This window comes from Pseudopodoces humilis, chromosome 4 (genome assembly GCF_049639895.1).
Source record: "Pseudopodoces humilis isolate 2021_Gansu_Grassland_sample_001 chromosome 4, ASM4963989v1, whole genome shotgun sequence".
NCBI classification, from domain to species: Eukaryota; Metazoa; Chordata; class Aves; order Passeriformes; family Paridae; genus Pseudopodoces; species Pseudopodoces humilis.
In genome coordinates, this window is record NC_142203.1 from 65,377,292 (window position 1) to 65,402,126 (window position 24,835).

The 24,835-nt window shown below is 36.7% G+C and overlaps 1 protein-coding gene across 2 annotated transcripts in view; it reads right to left on the reverse strand.

Moving 5' to 3' along the window:
* WDR70 (WD repeat domain 70) overlaps positions 1 to 24,835 on the reverse strand; it is a 144,301-nt gene that overhangs the window by 8,003 nt on the left and 111,463 nt on the right. For both annotated transcript variants that reach the window (XM_088054208.1, XM_005527972.3), the window contains exons 12-17: positions 21,319 to 21,403; positions 20,169 to 20,307; positions 5,372 to 5,472; positions 3,883 to 3,962; positions 1,089 to 1,205; positions 595 to 757 (exon numbers count right to left, since the gene is read on the reverse strand). In XM_088054208.1, the coding sequence (XP_087910334.1) occupies positions 595 to 757; positions 1,089 to 1,205; positions 3,883 to 3,962; positions 5,372 to 5,472; positions 20,169 to 20,307; positions 21,319 to 21,403 (685 nt within the window). The remainder of the gene's footprint in view (positions 1 to 594; positions 758 to 1,088; positions 1,206 to 3,882; positions 3,963 to 5,371; positions 5,473 to 20,168; positions 20,308 to 21,318; positions 21,404 to 24,835) is intronic.

A 24,835-nucleotide genomic window follows, 5' to 3' on the forward strand; every position in this document is an offset into this window, starting at 1 on the left:
AGGTTTTACCACAAAAGTCTTGATAAGGCTCTTGAACTTATGTAACACCTGAAAATGTATGTCTTTATGTTGAATTTTTGGTAGGAGATTTTATCAGTGCGAATTTTATTATTGCTGTACCTTTAAAACCAAATTAATTCAGGCAATTACTCGGGTCCTCATGTAGGAAAAATTCAGATCAAAACTTATTACTGTCGAGAAATCATCGTAACACCATGTTATCATCACACCATTTTGAAGGTTTAATCTGAGAATCAGTCAGAACTAGAGGGTGTATTGGAAAATCATCCCAATATATCAGTGAGGCAGCATCCTATCATCAGGTATAAAACACTGATTTGGAGAAGATTCTAGACTCAAATCAACTTTGAAAGCTTTAAACTAACTTCTAACACTGGCAGGTGCATTATAAAGGTGGAAATATGAAACTGAAGCCATTTAACCTCCTGGAAACTCATATCTTTATAAAAGAGTTTATTCTTGGTGTACGTAATTGTGGGAGCAATCCAAAAAAGGTGAAGTATAGCATTAAAAACATCTGTTTTAACTAAGCTCCTACTGGCCCCCAGAAATATTTCTTAATTGTTTCCTTACTTAGCATATGCTGGAGCCACCCAGTATGGATTCTCCTCTGCTTCCTTTGCGTGACGTAAAATGGCCTCTCGAGGATTGCTGTCATCTGTCTTGTCCAGGGCAATGTTCTTGACTATATATGATGACAGGGTGACCCCATGAGTCCCAACACGACCACCACGACCTACGGCACGAAGAGAAAAATATTGCAAAAATATGCAGAGCCTGCAACAATGACAAGGAGGTTACTTAATGCTATAGGAAGCGTTTAACTTAGGGCTGCATTCAAGTGGGTGTTTTACTGATTATGTAACTCAAAGTAAACCATTGTAATTATTAATTTTTTGCAGGCAAGCACTCCAATGAGACATCAATGTCTTAAAAGTGCTGGACACTGGCCATACATCTACGGAGTAGAGTCATCACCCCAAAAATGCAAATCCAAATGAGCAGAGAACAAAAACATGATGGCCCCTTTGGCATATGACAGTCCAATATGATAATGCCTAGATTACCTGCTCCTGCTACTGGAGGTTCAGGTTTGTGAGACTTCATGGGGTCCAACCTATCCTTCTCCAGCTGTTTCCTCGTGCTTCGTTGTCGTGGTTCACGGAACATCGGAAGCGCATGGGCTGAAGGGTCACAGATTGGAGAAAATCAGATGTCATAAATTCCATTTTCTATTCAGCATTTTAAATACAAACAGTTGGATTCTTTCTTGCAATGGAAAAGGCGGCAAGAGCAGCCTCTTTGCAGCCCCATATCAAAACAGTGGTTTACTGAATTGTACTTTCAGGGGTTTCTTTCTGCTGAATTCTTCCAAGATGAAAACAGTCAGATATCAGGGTTCCTTCAGGCAGGAGCCTCTCATATGAAATACAGTTTGCACAGTTATGTATATTTCATTCATGTCATTCAGTTCTCAACATTAGCATTGTGACCAATCAGTTATTCTTTTCTGAAGTTCCCATATTTCTTCAGCTTTCTCATATTCTAAGAACAAGACAAGGCACTTGATACATTCTTAGATATGACAAAGAGTGGAGCAGAAACCCTACAACAATCCCAAATGTAATTTTATGTGTATGAAGTCATAATCACATTCTTTCTTAAATAGTAAGATTAATCACCATTGGAAAAATATCATAACTGAGACAGTGTGGCTAAATTGTCAGGATTTAGAACTTCTATTTCCTCATGAAAGTGCTATCTTCAGTCACAGTAATGGCCTTGATCCAGTCAGACAAGAAAGTCATTTGCCGTAACAGAGAAACACCATGTTAATGGACATGGCTTTCTTGCAGTGAGGTTCAGATCTCACATGCAGGTGTGCTTATTGCTGCCAGTAAAGATAAAAAATAACCAAACAAATCTAAAATTCAGGAACACCATCTCTGAATTGAATTGGGAAAACCATCAGGGAGGATTCAGGCACCTATCAGCTTGAGTTTTCAGCTTATTTCTATAAGCCTGTTCAAATTATTTGCCTGAATGAAGTCACAGCCAGGTGAAACAGCAGATCTTTGGAAATAAATGTTTTATTTTTGCAGATTTCACTAGGTAAGAAATGCCAGGGACAATTTCCTGGCAAGCACTAAGCTTGATCAGTTTCCACAGAGCATCTGAGGTGACTAATGCAAAGATCCAAGCCATTGCCATTTGTAGAGTCAAGGCAGTCTAAGGGAAAATCATGCTGTATATTCCTGTGTTTTAAAAGTGACACTTAATCCCTTAAAACAACATTTCTGCATTTTAAGTGGCCATTACAGGCAATTCTGATGTTAAAGAGCAACAAGAAGTCTGAAGGAAAAAAAGAAAAAAACAGAAAAGAAAAAAGAGGTGGGGGGAAAACGGAGAAGAAAAAAGGGGTCACTTCACTTTGCAAAAACTACTTAGATCTTCAGATCTTCCCAATTCTATCCATAAACTCAAAAGACAGACATCTGACTTCTGAAAAGTTTCCAAAATATTAAAAAAACTAAAAAATTTGCTAAGCAAATGCACATCTTTACATCTTTCTGCATTGATGTATATGGAAGTATCTTTGTTTACTTTCAAAATGATGTGGAAGACACAGCTAATCAGCTAGAACTCAGTGATAAAATCCCCAAAACTTGCATAGCTGGGTCCTATATCTTTCAATGACATTTTTAAAGCCATTGAACACACAAGTTCTACTGGGATTTAAGCAGAATTTCCTTTTAAAAAAATCACACAAGTTCTTCAGAGTATAAACACTAATGGACAGTGCACACAAAGCATTACAGTGAAGAATGTGGTACGGGTGGATTAAGAGCACCCAATGAAGATAAATACCCCTGATCTTTGGCAATTGCTGCTTAAGTTTACCCCAGAAACTGGAGCTAGACATCTGCAGCAGTAAGGTAGGTTAGAGACAGCTGTGGCTGCTGGGAAAGTACCTGAGACAGGAACCTGGAACCAAAGTGCCTTGATATGGGTCTAGGTGCTAAGACTGCCCTAGCTTTCTCATTCTAAACCTCTTTTTGTTTATTACGCTGCCAAACAACTTGTTTGTTTTATAGAGAAATGGTTTTATATGTGTAAAACCAAGACTACTAGAAATCAAAACTGCACACCGTGAAACTGGAAGAGGATGAAGAGAAGCAGAACACCATAACTATGTGACTTTTCTCATTTCACATGAGGAAACATAGGGCTATGCTAATGGGGACGGTCAAGATCTCTCAGTCAATCCCCTCATTCCATTGTAAAATTTGTAATTGGGAAAAGACAGATCATTAAACATTTTATAATAGCAATGATAACTATTTCTTATGCGTCAGTGATCCTTAATACAAACATAAGCTCTTAAAAACCCTTGAGGCTAGGGATAGTTAAACTATTTAAAACACTGTAAAAAACATTGGATAAATTATAAATTTTGAAAAATCATTTCTTATCTGTTCAAGACCTATCTCTCATCTCTGATTTTGTCACTGCAAAGTGGCAAAATTCCTCCTAAACCCATCTACGTTCCACAATTAAGTTATAAAAAACTGAAGATTTAAAAAAGCTCCAAAATTTTTGAGGCTTTCAGAAGCACCACAATCAAGAAAACAACCATTATTAGCAACTTTACAGAGCATACAGATTAGACATACATTTCTGGTTGTGCAACACCATAAAAAATTTGTATGAAGCACACATATATGACACCAGTGATCAATGCCTAATGAGAGACTGCTTTTTAGAGGAGAAAAAAAAAACCCTAAACAATCTGCAAATAATTTCAAACCTAAGAATGAGCTGCTATAAAGATGCTGCTATAAAGATGTTTAAACTTCTTACGTGTTATAATGTAATCCTGTGTAAGAGTCTCTGCTTGTCTCTCTTTTCGTTTTGTTTTGACCACACATAATTTTGCTCCCCTAGGAGGAAACAGAGCAGTTCAGTTAGTCTGTCTATATCAAACAGAAAGCAGTTTTTATTCAAGACAGTCTCAACAAAATTATACAGCAATCTAAATATTCATGAATGTGTGTATCTTTGCCTGTTCATTCTCACGTGAAAGGAGGATAGAGAGATTACAGTGTTTCTGTTATAGAACAGTTTATATGACATGCAGAAATAAGGGTGGAAGATTCATTTCACACTTCATTTGTCCACAGTACTTTAGTCTGCACATTGGAAGTGCTGCTCTCCAAACTTGGGCACTCATTTGCTCCTGATATAATTCTTCCTAAGCAGCAGAGTTGGCAGTTATCTAACCAGAGGTGCCTGTAACACTGAGGCAGGGAAGACTGCATAGGTGTAGCTGCAGCAAGATTGATTTAAACCATTGGTGTTTTCCTGCTCATGGTAAATGAAACAAACCAGGAAACAAACCAGGAACAAAACTGCGCTAGGGCTCTGTGGTCTAAACAATGATGACCAACTCTCTTGTTTTCTAAACTGTCAAAATCAGAAAAAGAAAACTTATTTCTGATAATCTTGTAAACCGAAGTTTATCTTCACATCCAAGTGTCCAGGTGAAAGTAAGTATCCAGAAAAAATGAACTTTAACACAGTTTAGTTTAAAATGCCAGCAAAATAAAGATGGCACATATATTTATTCTACTCCATACCAATGAACTGTACATTTCTTCTCAGATGACAGGAAGGAAGCACACGCCAGCTCTCCAGCCAATCCAGATGGCAAAAGAAAATTAGTCACAAAACAAGTATTTATAGGCTACTTAGGCCCTCTTCATCTTAGGTTTGCAAGTCACTGTCTGATAAATGTGTACCACCTTTCCATGAGTTGTACAGGCAAAATCCTCATGTGATAAACGAGGGTGATGAAGAAAACTGGAAGAAAGGTAGGGATGTTCTGCCTTGCTTTGCACCTTGTCAAATGGGGTCTTGCAGTATTAAGTGCTCTGGAGTTTGATATTTCTAAACAAGATTTTTACCTCAGGAAGGAAATATACATGAAAAAAAACATGACTAAATACAACGAATACCCATTCAGTATCACTTCCTCAGTAACCTCCAAGAGACAGGATGAAAGGGTGGTAGTTCTTACTGCAGATTTCATGCAATTAAAAAATTAATGCATTTGTAAATTCAGGTAGAAAAGCCAGCATATTGCAACAGGAAAAGCCCAAAGGAAAAAGTGTCACTCTGCATAAGCAAACATTTTGGGTTATTTTTTTTCTCTTTCTACAGCTGCTGAATAAGTAGAACTCTGCAAAACAAATGTTACTGAACTAGTTTTTCTTATTTCTTAGTATAATCATTGAATCATAGAATCAGGCTAAATTTGAGAAAACAACCATAATAGAACACAGTTACGTACCTCTGGCTTTTGACAGGATCATAGTAAACTTTAGCTAAACCATTTCCAGTACCAACCATGATCTGGTTCAGCTTGGGATGCCAAAGGCAACGCACAACACTCTGAAAGAGCAAGATATTGACAGTTAGTTAGTCACTCATCTAGATCTTAGAATTAATATTCACATCATCAAAGAGTGTACCACACTGCAGCAGGACCAAGCTTAAGCTCATGAATTCATGAATGAGTATGTGAATACGTGAATGAGTAACTCCGGAGTAGAACACAATGTAAAAGGAGTGACAACACCAGGATGTAGACAGGGAAGGAAATAAAAATTGGTGACGATGATAACCAGTGGTTTCTACAGACCATCTGATGTCAGGATGTTAATGGGCACAATGAAAATGGAAAGTTAAAGAGGGATTTGAAGAAGAACAGTTATGTGCTTCAGATATGATATAGCAATTCAGGCCTTCATGACTTTCATACTCTTATTTTTAGTTCTTAATTCTTCCACTTCATCACTTTATCTGTTTTTTTTCCTTCTTGTCATACACTGTTGACCTTTCACTTGCTGACTGCAGAAGTAGAAGACTTTCACTCTTGCTTCTTTCATCCCCACAACACTAAGAACTTGGTATTTGAAGCCAATGTCTCACAGTGCTGTCATCCTTCTGGTCAGCAGTGAAACTCATTTTCAGACATTAAGAGTATTGTTCTACATGTGACTTTGAATATCCATGTAAGTACTGTTCTCAGTCTGATTCAGCAGGACAGCACAGAAACTCTAAGACTCAAACTTCTGACTCCAGAGAGCCAAAGTGGACACAATCTGCCACAAAGGACAACATATCTCATCAAAAACACAAAAGAAAGTATCTATTTTTGACAGAGTAATGCCTTAAATGGATGCTGTCCAAGGCTGAAGTTGGTTTGTGCCACAGATGTAACAAATGTATCCAGAGCTAGCAAGATGCATTATCTTGTTAGTATTTCATGGAACAATGCTCCCTTTTCTAGCCTTCCCTTTCTTCTCCCTCCACTTCCCACTGCATGTTCCATACTATTTCTGGTTTTGTCCAGCGTCCATTTTTTTGATGCTAGGAGGCACATAACATTAAAAATATTGAAAAAAATTCTAAAGCCCATTCAGCCATCATGAATCAGAACTTCATTTTACCACAAGATTATGCAGGTTTTTTTCTGCTTTGTATTCTCTTTTAAGAAGAAAAACCAAGTGAGATGAAGTTTCATTAATCAAACAGCCATTCTTTACAAGATTCCCCAGCAAAGCATCCTCCTACATATACACAACATACAACATTACACTTTCCTATTTACTTATAGGTACAAATAAACCTGGTTTGCTTATTGCAAGACAACTACAGAACAACATTTTTAGAGGTAAATCTGAAGTACACAATAGAGAGTTGCTAACAAGTTGCTGGATTTAAGCAAGAGTCTTACATACTGTTATGTAATGCTTAAAATGCTAAAGTAACTCTAAAACACCAAAGCTAGTAACAAGTATTGAAGGTTAAAGGTGGGTGGCCTTTTCATTTTATTAATATTTATTGCATGTGGTTAGCCAGCCTTTTTAGACTCTGTAGTTAATGTGGTTCTCCACTTTCTTCTGTCAAGTAAATGTATTTTATAGCATGGTAGTGGATACCAGCCAACAAAAACAAGCCTTAGACAGTGTGGTTCAGCACTGATGGGGTTTGCTGAGTTTCTAACTTGTCAAACATGCACAACACACTTAAAACCGCCACGACACGTGCTACAGAGCAGGCGAAAGAAACTGCCATTAAATGTAGCCCTATAAATCTTGTGAAACCGTAAAACATTCCCAGAATATAATCTGTTAAAAACTAAACAAACTCAAGCTCTGAACATGCAAGTAATTTTATCAATCCACTGGCATATAAACCTACTTTATAAGAAATAAAAACTACTTCTGTGGTTTTCAGATTATTTCAGAAACTGACAACACTTCAAAAATACCAAAATACTACTATATCCTAAAAATTTTTCCCAATCATTTAATCCTAAAGAAGTCAGAATTCTAATTAACAAAGAGATCATTGTAGGCTAGGTCTTAATACTGGAAGGGAAGGGTAAGGAGAATCTTTATCACACAAAAATAATTAACACTTCAAGAGCATTTATTCTTTGATGCCTCTAATTTCTCAACTGCTTCCACCTAGAATAACTCAGGCATTTTCATTACTGGAAATGCCAAACATCAAATTACATCTCAAAGAAGGTCCTATCACCCAGCTCTCCAGGCAAGGAAGTATGTTAATTGCAGATGAAGAAGTGTTTTCCTGCCTTTACCTAAGTGTGTATGTGGGTAGGTACCCACTGATACTGAATTTTTACACAATTCTAGAATGGCCGTGGTTGGAAGAGAGCTCTGGAGATGACTAATTCAACCATCCTGCTCCAAGCATGGTCAAATACTACAGACAGCTCAGGATAACATCCTGTTTGGTTTTTAATATTTCCCGGGACAGAAACTTGACAGCCTCTTTCAACAACCTATTTCAATGTACCATCAGCCCTACCATAAAAAACCCAAAACCCCAACCACAAACCCCTAATCATTTTCTTTCATTTAAAACAAGAAAAACCTAAGTAAATTCTGAAAACAAAAATAATTCCAAGTCATAGCTTAGTAAATGGAAAATGTCTTGTAACAAGAATGATAAAATGCAGAATGTATCATCACATAAACATCTTCAACATTTGAAAAAAATATTTCTGTGACAGATAAATGTTTTGGACACTATGCTTTTGGAGCACGAAGTCCTGGAAGGCTGACATAAAAATCCTGAAAATAATTTTTTCCATAGACTGGTGTGGCCAGCTTTGTGATTATAAGAAAATTACAGAAGATAATTACTAGTAACAATTTAAAAGTTGTTTTGTACTTTTGCTATGGCAAAAGCATTAAGTTCTTCAAATGAAATCAATCTGAAAAGACTTTGGCAATGTCTATTGCATATACAAACACAGTAGCTTCCATTGGGAAATACTGGGAAAACATTGGGAAAAAATTTTTGTGAAAACAGACAGGGAAAATATTTTAAAATTACCTTCAAGAAAAACACTGCAAATTTACCATCTTGATTCTCACTGTGAAAGAGGTTAGAACAGATTCAGTGGGTGTCATTGTCCATTGGCAGCTCTGGAGTGGTTCCCAAATAATCTCACCCCTATCAGTCTGTTCTCACCTCTGTATTTACTTTTGAATCATCTAAGCAGAGCTGTTGCTGCAGGTAAACAGTAAACACCACCAGAATAATTTTTCTGTCAGGTTGTTCTCCATCTAGGTGAGCTCACTAGGCAACTACATACACGGCTTTCCTGAGCAAGTAATAGTGCTTTGACAAGAGTTAACAGCAGTGTTTCTAAATGAGAAACTGAATTCTCACTTTCTGTAACACAGAATAGGACATTTACTCTGGCCTAGAAATACAGTCCTGTGTTTAACAGGCACACTGAAGAATAACTGAAGCAGATTTGTCAGCAAGCAAAAGCTAATTACCTCAGCTGAAACTGTCCAGAGCACTTGGGCAACACCCCAACAGAAGTAAACAATGCTGAGAGGGCATTTTACAGGGTCAGCAAGAAAATATTTAAATGATTTGTGGCATAGGAGTGGAAAATTTACCCCCTAAGATGAAACTATGAAGCTGGTAAAGTCATAAAACTACAGACTGATGTCAAGGACTGGAAGAATTTTCCAGGATCTTTGCTTATAAAGATGGTTTGAGACTGCAGCAACAAAGGCAAAAGGCAAAATTCAGTTCTGTGACCCCCACAGATAAAAACACTCCATTTTAGAGTGTGGAAAGAGTTGATTCAGGATGGGAAGTGCAGTCTCAGAGAGGTCAGTATAGATCAGGCAGGAAAGAAAGGTTAATAATTTCTAGTAAGAGGGACTACAAATGGTTAGAGATCACACATCAGCAGTGGATTGGGAGAAGCTTTGGAGAGGATGCGCTGTGATAAAAGTGAAGAAAAAAAACCATGAATGAGCTAATACAGTATTGTATTTCTAGTTCCTGTGGATTACAGGGTACATATAGTCTTCATACAAATGTTATATCTTAGACCTAAAAGGTTTTTCTCCAGCATTCCAGAGCCTGAGCAGTCACTTAGTCTTACTAATATCTTATGAGTCTACTAGAATGTGAGGTTGCTCATAATATAACAAAATAACAAGAACATATATAAAGTATGTCTCTTGAAAGCATTATTCACCTCTATCCTCTTTCACTCTGCTGCAAAAGATTAAGGGAAGATTCAGGCTTCTGTCCATCACTGCCTTCTTGAAGTCCTACACTAACCATGAGCTGATCTTGTACAAAAGCATTGTTTTTTTTTATTTGGTGCATTTCAGCTGAGATCCAACAAAATCTCACAAACTTTTTATTTAAACAAGCCCCATGATAACAGTTAATCTTTTACTGTTAGGAAAATTTAATTAAACAGTAATGGATGTGTGCATGCATATGGAGGCCAGAATTGCAACAAGACTGGCATGATAATGATTTCCCCATTTTCCAAAAAATTCCAAGAACTTTCATATTTTTGAATCACCATACATTCCTCAAGTGCTTAGGTCAACAGGACTATATTCTCTTCTTGCTACTGCAAAATAAAAAGTAAATTAGGGGGACCATATTTTACAATGATGTTTTAATTTCTTTTCCCTCCTTCAGCACATCACAGTGCTTCTCAATCAAACACTGTTTTCTTTGGAAACTGCCCTTTATCCCCTAAAGGGAGTTAAGTTTTAAGGTTAAGTACCATGCAGTTATCTTTGAAAATGAACATTTCATATAAAGTGTATTTTCAGATAATGCATGTTAATGTATCAGCTTTTTCAAGTTCCTTAGTAAATCTTACTCCTGCCATTCACGGAAGAGGACAGGAAAACATGTTTCCATATCACTTATGCATTCTTGGAATAAACATGTTCCATTTTTTCCTTTTCACTTCAGGTACACACTTCCACTCTTCTCTGGTTGTTCTTGACTTTCAACTGGCTTATACTTTTGTTCCAAAACACCAGATATGACTAATCAGTTAAGAGCAGCTATCAGACTTTTAGGCTAAGTTCACTAAATTATTGTCTCCTCCCATGGCTATTAGCGCAAACTATTTAAATGAAAGCACTGACAACAAATCTGCTTTGCAGACTGCATCTATCTACTTCCATTCCTACATGAAATACCCTGACAAGCTAGAAATCACTACTGGATGATGCTGATATACAGCTAATATTCATAATTTCTCTGTGCTGAATGTGCAGCCAACATTCCACATGTAAACAGGGAAAATCCAAAGTGATCTTCCCAACAGCCACTAGAAAAAAATACTGCTAATTCCAGATAAATACTGAAAATTGAAAGGAAACATGCTAATCTCCTAGGTTTTCACATATCTCTAACCTATGAAGCAAGAATTCATGAGCGTTCCATGTTTCTTTAAAAGCGTTACAAGTTAGATGAAGTTCAGTAACTCCATGGTGAAGTTGCTGATGTTTTGACAGTTGTTGGGAAATCAGGTGCAAGTAAGAGAGCGTAGGCTTTGCTCTCAGCTAGCACAATCCTTTCAGAGAGTGGCAGGCTTTTCTCCTGTAAATTGCCTACAGTCAAAAACCCTTAAATCAACAGAAATGAATACTAAGGTAACCTATTATCTCCTCCTTTGCTATTGGCAAGGTCAGAAAACAAGAGATTAAATGTTCCAGCAGCTTAGTAGAAGACAATAAACACCCACAGAGGGAAGTGAAGAGTTTAGGTGGGACTTGTTTCATCAAACTTAACATGTCTACACTTCTAATCTTTGGAGACCTCTTATTTAATGTCTACAAATATCTCCCTTTAAAGTTAACAGAGAGAAATACACATTTTACAGTGGACTTCAGCTAACCTATTTTAGAGATCTATTTTAGGATGGGATAAAATCGGTCTGAATATGTTTATTTTTCTCTGTTGATTAGAAAAGGAGCCTAGGGTGATTGGATCAGCTGTCGACATCTATATTTGGTCAGGTGAAACCCTACAGCCTACAGTGGCCAAAATAGCTATAAAAGAAAAACAGAAAACTAATGAGGATCTATGTTACACTATGTTGTGTTACTTAGATAAAACTCCACAGTTCAAGATAAAGAATCTTGGTACCCAAATTGAATACTCCTTGTGCAGAACGAATACACCAGACACAAACTTTTAAAACTGCCCAACAAATCTTGAAAACCTTAGCTTCAAAGATCAGGTGTAGCTCTGGAGATACTTAAAAACCGAATATGGGTTAAACAGAAAAAACTCTGTATTTGCCCTTATTGCTCACCCCTTTCCTAATCTACAATCTAATAAATAATTCCTCAGAATCCGTTCTGAAGCTGTACAATAAAAAAGTGAAAGCAAGAGCTGCTGCCCTACGAAAATATTTTCAGTCAGAAGAAAAACTTAAACAAACCTTCTCTCTTTCCCATGTGCAAGCTTTGCTTCAGTGGCTGTGACGGTATGTGATGGGCTGTGTTTGAACAGCACTGCTTGGATTTGCTGCACTTGGCTGTCCAGGCAGTCAGATAAGTGACATGTCAGCAGGAAAGATAGTAAACATGTAAAATGACATTCTGACCATGGCTGTGGATTCTGTAAGGACAGGTGACCCCAGCACTAGCTAAGTGGGGCTCTTCTGACTGAACTGAGTATTTATCTTAAATGTAATCACTACAAATTCCAGTCTTTCTGAAAAAAGCCTTGTCTGTTAAAATCAGTGCAGGTATGCATGCAGCTAGTTTATTTAGCACATCTATTCTGTCTTTTATTCTATAAAACTCTCCTACGTATTTACAGTGAAGAACTGCTTGCCGTATCTTTCAAGTGCACAGGAGCTCAAAAGACAATAAATAATACTACTTAGGAAGCTTATAATAAAAAGCATTTACCTTCCAAATTAACACCATCTGTTACCTAAGCCTATATTATATTTGTATTTGAGCAGGGTTAGCAATTTCAAACTTGGGCTGGATAGAGGGATGGAATTTCAATGTGGCATTTCAGCATTATCTTCCACAGTTCTAAGACTTGCACATTAAGTCCTTCTGACTTTAGCAATATGTCTCCCCATAAGAGAAGGGACATGTACAAAGTTATTTCAGGAAAACACCTCCTTTTATGGAATAGAGTTTCTATGTCTTTGAATAAAATATCAGATGTTTAGATACCAACTGCTGAAGACAGCTTCCCACTACCACAAGATTGTTGCCCATCCCTATTTGGTTACTATTGCTCGTAAAGAACTTCTGTAATTAGGAGAGATATTAAAGCAGGGGCTCTTAAGCTTTTCCATTCTATAATAAAGGTGTGGAACCATGTAGAAACTTCAAATATTTAGACTGCTGTGCAGTGGATACAAATCTAGCCTTTGTACAAATTTTCACAGGCATGGTTTATGCAGCTCAGTTTTCATGGACCAAAAAAACCCTCTGTCATGTTTTATTTTATACATTCCAGCAAGAATGCATGTACTACTTGAGAAAAGATAAGAAAGTTAATCGAAATATACTAAAAATCTCATGATGAAGAAAGATCCATATGCTTTCTAACTTATAGGCAGTAGAGTAACTCCCTTTAAAGACCTCAATGCTTTAAAAGAAAACACTTCTCTCACGCATACTCCATGAAGTTCAGAAAGAGGTCCTAAGGACTTTTAAGGAAGTGTTTCAACACATTTTCACCCACATTAACAAATAATTTCTCTCCAGCTCTAAGCAACTGGAATCTATAAGGAAAAAAAAACCTCAGAAACTTGAAATTCTAATTCATAGATAATAGCAATTCTACCTGCAGAAATACCATCATTTCTACACAATAATCAAAGATGATAGCTGAAATACAGGATAAAGAGTAAAAGGCACCAATAAAGTTTGCATTATAAGGAAAGAATGCTAGTTCTTTCCTTCTCCTACTGTTAACTTGATTTCTTTGCAGATGATTTTCACGAAACATCAGCAACATTAACCACCTGCTGCTCTCCAAGAGCTACAGAATTTCTGCCTTTAGAATCAGAGAGAGGCAGTGCAGCTCAGAGGCTGTAACAATTCCCACTGAACACTGTCATCTCTTTCCTCTGGTGTCTTAGAGCATAGTGGTGATACAACACCCACCTACCTAGCTTTCCATGCTGCTCTACCTGGCAACAGCTGGTCCACCTCCTGGAAGCACCACAACAGGGGATAAAACTGTAACTCTTATAAAACTGATGAATTTTAAAAAATAATAAAAAACTTAAACAGATTTAGAAGTATGCCATTTTCAAATGTCTGCCAAGCTGAAAAACAAATGCTTCCACCTTGTTTCTTTTATCGAGCAAAAATACGTATGTTCACACTATGCATACTCTGATTTTAAAAAAACACCGCTCACATAATAGAAATGTACTAATATATTTAAAAACCTACTATCTAAACCCCAATTGCAAAAATCTTCACGTTCAAAATTCCCCTGGAGCTCTTCCAAGGAAAAGAGCCAACTATAATAAATAAGGTGGGAGGTTAGGGAGTATCCACAACGTAGTGACCTGCAATCATTAGATTTAAAATACTTATGAGAATACCATAGTGGAGGAAAGAATACTAATGTTTTTCCCTTGTGAAACATGACTGAGAAAATGTGTAGAAATATTCAATAGAAAAGGGACCAGAAATGGATAAAACTTACCACTTTCTAAGTAGAAACCAGAAATACCCTAAAAATATTTTCAGAGGCCAATATTCCAAAGAATTATTTCAATACAGAAAACACAGACAATAATGCTTTACCACTCAACTTTCAAGCTACTGCCATAAAATGTATTTTTACAAGTGCATGGAGCCACTGAACAGTATTTTCCTCTTTTGATGAATAAAAAAGTAACTTAATCAAGGTGGCAACCTGTTTTCCTTGTAACTGCAATGTCAGGCGTTTTTAAACCTGGTCTGTTAAAATTACAGCCACACTTTCATCTCCATATACCATAAAACTAAGGGAGACAAGCTTTATGTACTCTCACTCCCTGTTACAGGGACAAAACCCTCACAGTTTATTACTCTTGCATACCTCAAACCTCTAGTGACAGCTCTTCTAAAACAAAGTACATGCTGCTCCAGGATACACAAAGGGAAGGACCACATTGTCCTTATATATATGGAAGAGGAAAAAAAAATTGACCATAGTATAAGAGAAAACACATTCCTGTGATTCATCTCTTATACTAGAGGGTGTTTTTGTTCACTTTAAAAACCACATAAATTTACAGGGCCTTAAATATTTTTTTAACTTATCTACAGTGGAAAATATGGATTTTCCTTTAAAATAAAATAAATGGCTTTTTTAAAAAGAAAAAAAAACAAACAAACCAAACAGAAGTTGCAAGATGATCTTTTCCAGAAGTTAAAAGAATTTATTTTTCTTAAATTCAAAAGCTTTAAATCTTAGTGAAATGGGCCACAATGGAAAAGCCCTTTACTATATTACTGCACCTTATAAATAGTAAATGATATTGTTTAAGGTCAAGGAAAGAAATACTGCAATCCTGTATCAACCGTGCATAAAGGATGCTGGAAGGTTCACATTCCTTATTCCTGCTTTCCTTTTCACTCTTTCATCTAAAAAGAAGCTTTATTTATAGCTTGTCTCAGAAGACCTTCCTGAAACATCCCTTAGAGGTATTTTCAGAAGTATTTAATAATTTAACTTTTGCTTATATTTGAGAAACTAAGAAAATATTGAAAAATCGTCCTAACAGAAATAGGTTTCCCAAAACAACCATAAATCTATGATTTTGGGTTGTTTCTTATTTACAAAAATCTGTGAGATATTTTTAAAACTTGCACATCTCGTTTTATAGTGTACATGAACTCATCATCCCGGCTCATTTGTAAATTAAATTATTACTTCAATTTTCATTAAAAATCAGCAGTTCCTGCAACTATACAACTTCTGTTTTCTTCTTCCTTTCTCACTGCCCATTCTTGCTTGGCAGTAATGAGGTGTAATACTTGTCCTTTCCATATGGGGAAAATGAGTATTCTACTGCTGCCAAGATCAATCTTGTCTGTAATCAGGATAACTACAGGGTGATCTGTTGGAAGTAGCCAAATGAATGACAGACATGAGAGAGTGATTGAAGTGCCTATCCACAGCTATTTTAAATTAAACTGACATTGGAGGAAATGTTGTGTACCCAATTCTTTCTCCCATACACTAGGTATTTATAACTGGTTCCCATGAAGATCTCATGCTTGCATAACTGAAGCAAGAATTACGAATAAACCCTCCCTGGCTTTCATCTGGCAGCACAATCTCCCTTCCCTTCCAGACTGCATATCCTGAAGATGAGACCTCATTCCACAGCAGCTACAGTTCCTCCTGTCTCTCATACTAACTGATGAAAAGAAAGGGAAATGGCCTCTGAGTTTCTGGACATAAACTCTGTTCCCCCATATTCTGGCATTATTGTTCCCTGCATCTGTTTAAGTCTCCTTATCCATGTAAACTGAATAAAGAAAGGCTCTGTGTGCAATTATAGATATTTCAGATTAAATAAGCCTCTAATGCTCAAATTGAGAAAGTTTAATAAACATATTTGATTGTGAACATTTGAGGTCAGTGCAGAAGAACCTTTCATAAATAATACTTTCAAGATAGAAGAGAGACAGAAAAATGATGAAAAGGCTTCACATTCATAACAGGATTTTTTCAAGTTCCATTAAAAAGAGGAAATTCTGTACAGTTTAGTAAACACAATCACTGTCACAGTACAAAGCCCTCAAAATCTTCACCTGTACCTGTACAAACCAAGCCAGAGCAATGCTGGGGTACTGCACACAGAGAATCAGCTTTCTTATGAGTGGCAAAGGCAGGAGCTCCCACCCTGATATAATTTTGATGTAATCAGCAGTAAGTAAAGGACCCTGCCATAACCTGCAGCATAGGTGACTTCTCTCTTCAATAAACTCATGAAAAAAAAAAAATTCACTGAATGCTATTAACTGCAAAATTCCTCTATCTGCATCAAGATATCTCAGGAACAGCAGTCACTGGAAACAGAAAGGATGGTCACAGAAGCACCAACAATTTTGTCTTCGTCCTGTTCACACCTTCTCCAGCTACTGGCCAGAGACCGAGCCCATGGTGTCCAGCTCCTATGACATTAGCTTTCTTCAAAAAGTATTGCAATTTATCTCAGAAGCTTGAATCTGCAAGAGTTCCAATGCCTAGATGGTGGGATGGCATTCAGGAGTGGACACAACAACACAGCTGTTTAAGCACAGTGGCTGAGAAACAAAAAACCAAAACACTAATACAAGAGGAAAAAGGCAAATTAATATTTTATACCCAGCCACAACAGCAGAAACTAATCAGACTGTTAGTCCATTAGTAAAACCACAAGGTTTCACTCCAGCAGCTCTAAACACTAATGGATTTTCCCATGAAAACTTGAAAGAAAAGGTAAAAAAAGGTTTGTGTGGTATGATGGAAAGGAATGCCAGACACAGCTTTGGTCAAACATTCCCATTAAATATTTTCTCATTACCCACTAAGTTCACTCACAGGCCAATTTCACTGGCTATTTACCAAGGAGGTTTAAGATAATGTTTACTGCTCTTTACTGCTTTTCAATTTTCTAGGCTTGCTAGCATTTTCCTTTAAAAAAATCCTTGTGGAATTAAAAAAGTAACACATTAATAGTTTATACTTTTTCTTCACAGATTTTCTGTTAATCTGATTATACATATTTTACCACTAAACTGCTATACAATTGCCTTCAAAAAGTTACTAAAGACGCCTTTTTTCTTTAGCAATATGAACTAAATCTCACTGAAATCACTGAAATGATTTCTTTAGGAATGAGAGCAGATCAGGCTCTTTGCAGAGACAGATAATGATGCATTTGTGCATTTATAAACATATAACATAGCAGAACTTCAGCTCTGCAATGCCTAAAAAACCCCAAAATAGAAAGGAAAATTACATATTTCAGCACTAGATAACATGGAAAATGTAAGGAAGTTACACTTAGTTGCAGAAAACAAACTGAAGTCTTGGATAACATTGTGTGTTTATCTTTAATTACACTAATGCTAAATGCTAACTGCTATTTCTAAGAGTATAAGGAAAAAATGCAAACTAGGAAAGCAGCCGGTAGAAAGAAAGCAATTACTGCACTGCTGAAAAAATGCTTTGATAAACTACACACGAGATATTAATCTACTAGTTTACAGACCAATGATCTTTCCAACAAACAGCATTTACTGCTTTCAAAACATAAAAGCCAGCTTCTTGAAAATTCATTTGCTTTTAGCATGCCTTTATGCGTTTATATTTCATCAAACATAGTAATTTGAGAGGAACAAGTAAAGAATACTAATGAAAAAGCCAGAAGATACAAACAGTAGAAAGACCTTGAAAAAATATACTGCCTTTATTTTGTAAGACCACTTATAGTAATTTTTCTTCTTTTAGATTCAGATTGATATGCTAAATTGTGTTTTCCTTAGATGTGTAGAGTTAAAGTTGTAAGCTAGACAGACTCATTGTACAGATATTTGTAGTGCTGGCTCACTGAAAATTATGTCCTAAGATCAGTATTTGTCTCAATTATTCACCTATTAGTTCCATCAGATTGATTTCTATTATATGCAAAACAGAAGAATGACAGTCTTAAATTTTATGACTAGAAATGAAGAAAACCAGCAGCTCCAAAACTCTATAGACCTAAGTGATTTACTACAGTCTTAAAAAGTACATATAAATATCAGCACCTAAACAAATTTATAGTATAAAATTATGAACCTGCTTAGACTTTTACATATACTTAAAATTTCACTATATTAATGGCCCAAATTAAGTTGTTTATTGACAGTTTCCTACTGTTGGGTCCCTGTTCCATGTCTCTTTTGCATTTTTAAGCAAAGAACAGAAATTTAGCTCTTGATTCTGTGAGAAACTGAGAGCAAAGGGATCTTTTGTGGACTTCCCTGTAGTACAATCTATCTTGGCAGGTAAACAGACCCTTTATTTCCAAGACTTAGAAGACAAAGTTTCTTTGAATGCAAAAAAAGCAGACTGGCGAGGAGTATCTCACACTATTTAAGTGTTTTTGGAGTTACAGGATTCACCATTGAAAACTCCTCCTTCTTGCAGCCTTAGAGCTAAAGTGACACACTGTTACTGCACACTGACATGACCACTACTAAAGGAGATGCCACCATGACCACCTCCAAACACTCAGGTCTGATGAGTTCAAATTAAATGTGAATGGAATTATGAAGCTATTTTGTTTCCGGTGCCCACAGACAGGAGAACTCCTACAAAAATCTCCATCTTGTACTTTATCTTATGTAGTTGTTTTCCTTTTCTCTGTCATGAAGTTTTCAGAGAAGGTACTGAGTCATTCATGTTTTCTCACAGAAAAAGGTTATAAATACTTGATTATGAGGCTTTCATCAGAAAATAAAAAATCATCTAGAAATTAGTTAAGTTTGGTTTGTGGTTTGGTATGTTCCACAGGAGAAAAATGTAATAGCAAATTTCTGCTGTATTTGGAAAAAATTTTTAGTACTAAGTAAAACTTCCAAAGTTGTATAAAACCTCTTTGTATTGAGATTATATGTTTAAGATGAGAACAGGTGTTTTTCTGCTCTACAAAAAAACACGTGTTTTCTGCTTGGATAAGAATTCTGCATTTTTAATTTGCAAGATGGCTGCAATCAAAGTTACAGATATAAAAATCCATCCATAAGCAGATTTTACCTTAGGATGGACTAAAGGAGAAAGCAGGATTCAAAAAGAAAAGCAAATACAAAGGTGGTGGTGTATAAACAACATCCAGCAGAAGATTTTGTGCTAGGAAAGCCTGTTGTGCTAGCTTAAAAAAAGTGCAGAAGGAGAAAATGGTATCCTGAAACAAAGTTACAAAACTGCTAATCTGACATACTCCAACAACTAAGCATACACTGCCATACTTATCAGTGGCAATTCTATTCTAATTTCACTCACTCCTGTTCGTTATCACCCATAAGTTTACTTGTATATTACAAGAGTAAAAGGACCTTTTCATCTAGGGTATTGAGCTTCTCCCTTCTGTAGAAGGGAATAGGTGGAATAGGAATCAGTTCAAGCCATATAAAGACCCTTCTGTATAACAGGTTCACAGCACTAGGTTTTTATAGCAACTCATGAGAATGGTGTATTTGATGGATTTTTTAATGATGCCTTCTTTTTGTCCCAAATTGCTGCATTTAGACAAGCCAGAAATACATTCTAGAGTAATTAGTAAGATCTAAAGTAAAGTAAAATATAGAATAATTAGGAAGACTAATCTTGTCTCATGGACAAAAAGGAGTTTTGTCACAATAAGGCATTTCATCGTGATACCTGGTGAAGTAAATAACATGAACATCTATGTATTTTAGGACTTGTGTTTCACTTCATAGATCTAGAAGGGTTCACAGAAATCCTTGAGAAATGCAATGCTAGCACCAGAGCAGGGAAGCTCTACTGTTTAAACACCTTGACTTAGGATTTTTATTTATTTTTTTTAATTTTTTTTTTAATTTTTTTTTTTTTTAAATTTTTCAGGTTACTCTTCAGGTTACAATTATTCAGGTTACTCTAGCCCTATCTCTTAATCATGGAGTTGGAAAATCACAGTGGTATCAGTAGGTAATTACCTATGTAAAGGAAAAGAAGCATATTAATATGAATTCATTCCTGTTTTGAAGAGATGATTAAGCTAAAATACATACCGCATCTGTAACTTCTATCTCATACAGCTTCTGGAAGGTCTCACGATCAAAGAAAAACAGTTTCCCACTGCCACCACCTTTCTTAACAGAGGTGCCTGTGACAAGGACTTTATCATCTGGGCTGAAACAACAATCTGTCCTGTTGAAGAAAACAAAACATCTCACTGGGCAGATAATTAACATATCAAGAACTCAGATATTAACTGTACTCCTTAAAACAATCTCTTATATTTGTTAGTCCTTTCCAGACAAAGCTTGAAAAAGTCTTTTGTTAGCTGTCATCTATTGCTGTAGCTATCAATTAAGGTTATCTGTTAGGATTGTTGTTACAGTTGTGCACGGGATGTGCAAAACTGGCAGATTCTACAAAAACCCTCATCCCAGCAAAATTCTCCTCCACTCAAAAATCTTGCAAGCTTTTGAATACAAGAAACACACAAAAAAGTACTTTCAAATCTGGCTGTCATCATTAAGGGAAAAAAAATGTATTAACCATGAAATCTGTCTTTGCTGACAATATACTCTTCAGGGATACAAGGTGGTGTGTTTATACACTGGTCAAAAATATTTTTCTGTTTACTGTTTCTCTGTGTTACAAACTGCAGTTAAGATTGAGCTGTCCATGACTTGTCTTTCTAAGATCTTATTTCAAAATTACAAACTGTCCCTAGGGGATTTGGCTGTATTACAGCTATAGAAATGCAGATCAGACCAATAAAAATACTGAAAACAATACTTAGCACTATGAGTAAAATAAAGTCAGCACTTCTGACACTGTAACCTGAATTCATATCATGTACCTTCATGTTATGTCTACTTTTTCATTCATCTCTTTTTTTATTAATCATAGACTAAATAAGAATGAGGTTTACATCTGTATCTCATTACACACACAAGGGCCTCCTCCTGAAATGTTACTAATCTAATTAGACTTAAGACATATGAGACTGAAATATCACAAAAATAAGGTATTTTAAAGTGATGTGAATCCCTAAAATAGACAAGAATTGTCACTTCACAGTCATCCTTGTGCAGACCTCTCTGTACAGTTGTGGACCTAGTGACAAGTGAGGAGAACTCCAGCAAAACCCCTTCCCATTCAGCAAAAATACTGCCATTTCTGCTAGTTGGAATAAATTAGAATACTTACATTGGAAAGAAGCTGGGCAGTCCATCTGCTGAATTAAGAGGTTTTTTGAATTGTCTAATATCCCATATCTTTAAAGTATCATCTCCTATGAAACAAAAGAGACAAAGGTTATCAATGAAGAATTCAAGTCAAGAACTTACACATGTCAGAAAATTTCACTCTCTAATTCACAGAGAAGGGTAACAAAATTAAATAATAGAAGCATCCCAAAATGGGAACAACTTGGATGTTCTTCCTCGTTAAGTGACTATGACAGTGCAAGGCTGAGAAGCTCAATATGCTTCTCTTCAGTGGCTCAATTCTATTGTGCTAATCCCTCCTATCAAGAACCACTATCCATGGTGGAATCAGATTCCTCAATCACTGATTTATTTTGTGTTTGTAAGAATTAATGCTTTGCTGCTAGGAGCAAATTTAACTTCCAGTATATCAAAAGAAATTAAAAATGTTGCCATGAATGATCTAGATGAAAAACTAAACAAGTTTTATATATGTGGTTTTTACCTGTCCTGAAAAAGCAGTAAGGAAGAATGGAAAGCACATAAAAGTTTTCCCCCTTCTTTAGCAGGCTATAAACTGCTATCTCAGTATGGAGAAGAGGCCCTGGAATCAGTCAGAAATCCTCAGGGAAAGGGGTGAAGAGAAGCAAGTGAAACCAGACTTGCTATAACAAAACCTTTTCACCACAGTACCTTTAGCCATAAAAGCCAAAATCAAGGTTACAGAAAGAGATTTGTAGCAATTCTCATCTGTGTTTGATAAATACGGTGTGACTGTAGGCCAGTAAAAGTCAGGCTGGTAATCCCTTTTTGAAAAGTTATGACATATTAACAAAGTGAGAACAGGAGTAAAAAAGGAGATTAGTTAGTTATTCTCAGAGACATCTGCATCTCTGCTCTGATCATCCTTCTGGAACACATATTTCCAGCATGAGATGAGCTATAGAATTTGAACTTTGAAGTACGTCACTCAAGCACCTAGACGCGTCCTAGAATTTGACAGCAATGCCTCAGCACTTTCAAGGCTAAAAAGAAGGACATTTAAGCAACAATTCTCTTTAAAAATATCCAGAGATTAATTTTAGACAAAAAGTTACAAAATCTTCCTGACCTAAGAGGTAAGAACTGCTTCCTTCCAAAGTACAAATCTTGCAGGGAAGTAATTTGGTTATCTACAAGTATTTTGTGGATTCATAGCCTTTGAGCACAAGAGCTTGAAGGAGGCCTTGGAAGTAAAATGTTTTTAAAAGAAGTAACAGAAGAAATTAAGGCCAGCAGTGCCCTTTACAGGGAAAGCAGTAATGTGTGGCCTCGTACATCATGTATGTTTATATTAAAGACTAGGATAACTCCTTACTACAAAATATTTTTAAGAAGTGGACAACTTAAATAAATGATGTCTAGAGCAGAGAATATTTCTGTTCATTGGGAAGCTAAAAAATGACAAGAAAGAAAAATGTTGAGCCCCTGTTTTGGGAATATCTGTTTTCTTATTATTTCCCAGTAGACTCCAACCCAAGTACTTCAAAGCATTTAGTCTTGTAAAATGAGCCCTCCCTTTGCCCTCCCACCCCACAAGAAATAAAACCCGCTTATTGTCGAGATGTTACATCTAAAGCACGAGCACTTTATAAATGTATGCAAAGGACACCACTTGGCCACTTTGCAAATCTCCTGGATAGGAAGAGATCTACGGCTAGCAGCCAGGGCTGTTCTGTTCCTAGTGGAATGAGCCTTGACATGATCTTCAAGCTGTAGTCCTGCCAGGTTTTAGCAGGAGAAATGCAGTCAGACATGTAGCTATAGCTCCTTTGCTAGCAAGAAAATGTAATGGGCTGGTTAAACAATTTAGAAGACTCTAGTATGACTCAAATTTATGGCTGATTTCAAGTTAACATTGTTTTAAACTGAAATAGTTTAGAAACAGAAGTTTAAGTATTTGGAGAGCGAAAAATGCTAGCAGAATGACATGACTTGCTAATGCTGTGAAACTTTACCAATATTAAGAATTTGCTCCAATTCACTTTTCCTAATTAAAATTATCAGTGTGCAAATGCAAATTGGTTCCTGTGACAGACTGGCATTTAAGAAAAAAAAAAACAAAAACAAAACAAAACACCTAAGGAAGTTAAGGCTGCTGGAGGCTGGTGGGAGTTTTTTCTCCTGGCCAATAACTGGCCAATTCTGAGAACTGACAGCAGTTTTGACCACTGAAAAGTGAGATCAACCTGTGACCACACCCCCCCCTTTAAAATCTAAACTCGGTGATTTCTCTTGCTCCCTGCGTTTCCAGCTGTGAAAGGTAGAACTCCAGCTGGCTCCTGTCCCCTCCCCAGGCCAAGGCCCAGGCAGGAGCTGGGCTGGGCCTGCCCTCCTTCCCGGGCCGGGGGAATGGAGCCTGAGGGAATTTCCCCGGCCCCAGCCCAGAGCCTGGCTCTCCTGCAGCCTCCAGGGTGGCTGGAGCTTTTCCCAGGGGGGCCTGGTTCTAAGGCTGCTGAGCTGAAATCTGACTCCGTGAATACCTGCGGCTTGAGCCAGATTTTAATCTTTTCACTACCGAGAGGAGACCTGTAGATTTAATCCTTTTCCGAGAGAGAGGAGAAGAGAGAGAGTGATCAACATGTAAAGAGACAACATAAACTATCAAAGCCAGTGAAGAAAATAATTAAGCCTCAGATGGGAAGAGGATAAGGAGATGGCTTAATAAGCTGAAATATTCATTTGTTAAAGCTAGGGAGATGGACAATAATGTTCTGAAAAACTCCTTTCATTCATGAAAGAGTATTTGGGGGGGAATGAAGTATTTCAAAGTGTACATCTGATCAATGGTAGCTCATTGATGAAGCTGCACAAATAGTAAAGTAGTTGTGATCCTATGAGATGCTGGACCAGAAACAGAGACATGAGAGTTGCTGAAGACTTGTAGCCCCTAAGAAGAAAGGAGAAAACTTCTGTTCCCATAAATGATCACAGAAATAAATGAAGAGAACCTCTGCCTTTGACTAAGTCATCCTTAAAATGACACCCTTTGAATTCATGGCACATGAACACACCTCAAAATAGTGTGAAATGGAAGGAGAAGACTGATGGCAGAGTTTTCCGGGCAGCTGGCATCAGCAAAATAGAAAACCATGAGAGAACTGTTTTCTTGTGAAAAACTCTCTATAGAATGACAAAAGAGAACTTCTTTTTTTCTCTACAAAGACTGATGAGAAAGCTACTATATAGTTGGGGCTGCTTTGACCACCAAGTTTTGTCTCTACGTTGTCAATTAGACAAGGGAGTGGTGAGGAAAAAGGGTTTCTGGAGGTTTTATTCTGGTTTCTTACTCTTGTCGTTTTGTTAATAAACTTTCTTTATTCCTTTTATGTTTTAAGCCTGTTTTGCCCTTCTCCTAATCTATATCTCACAGCATGAAATGAGCAAGTGTTCTAGTGATTTTTTTAACTAGTGCTTCAAAACCATGACAGTTCCTAAATCTAAACTGCATTTTGAGTTGAAATCAGTCACTAAGATCA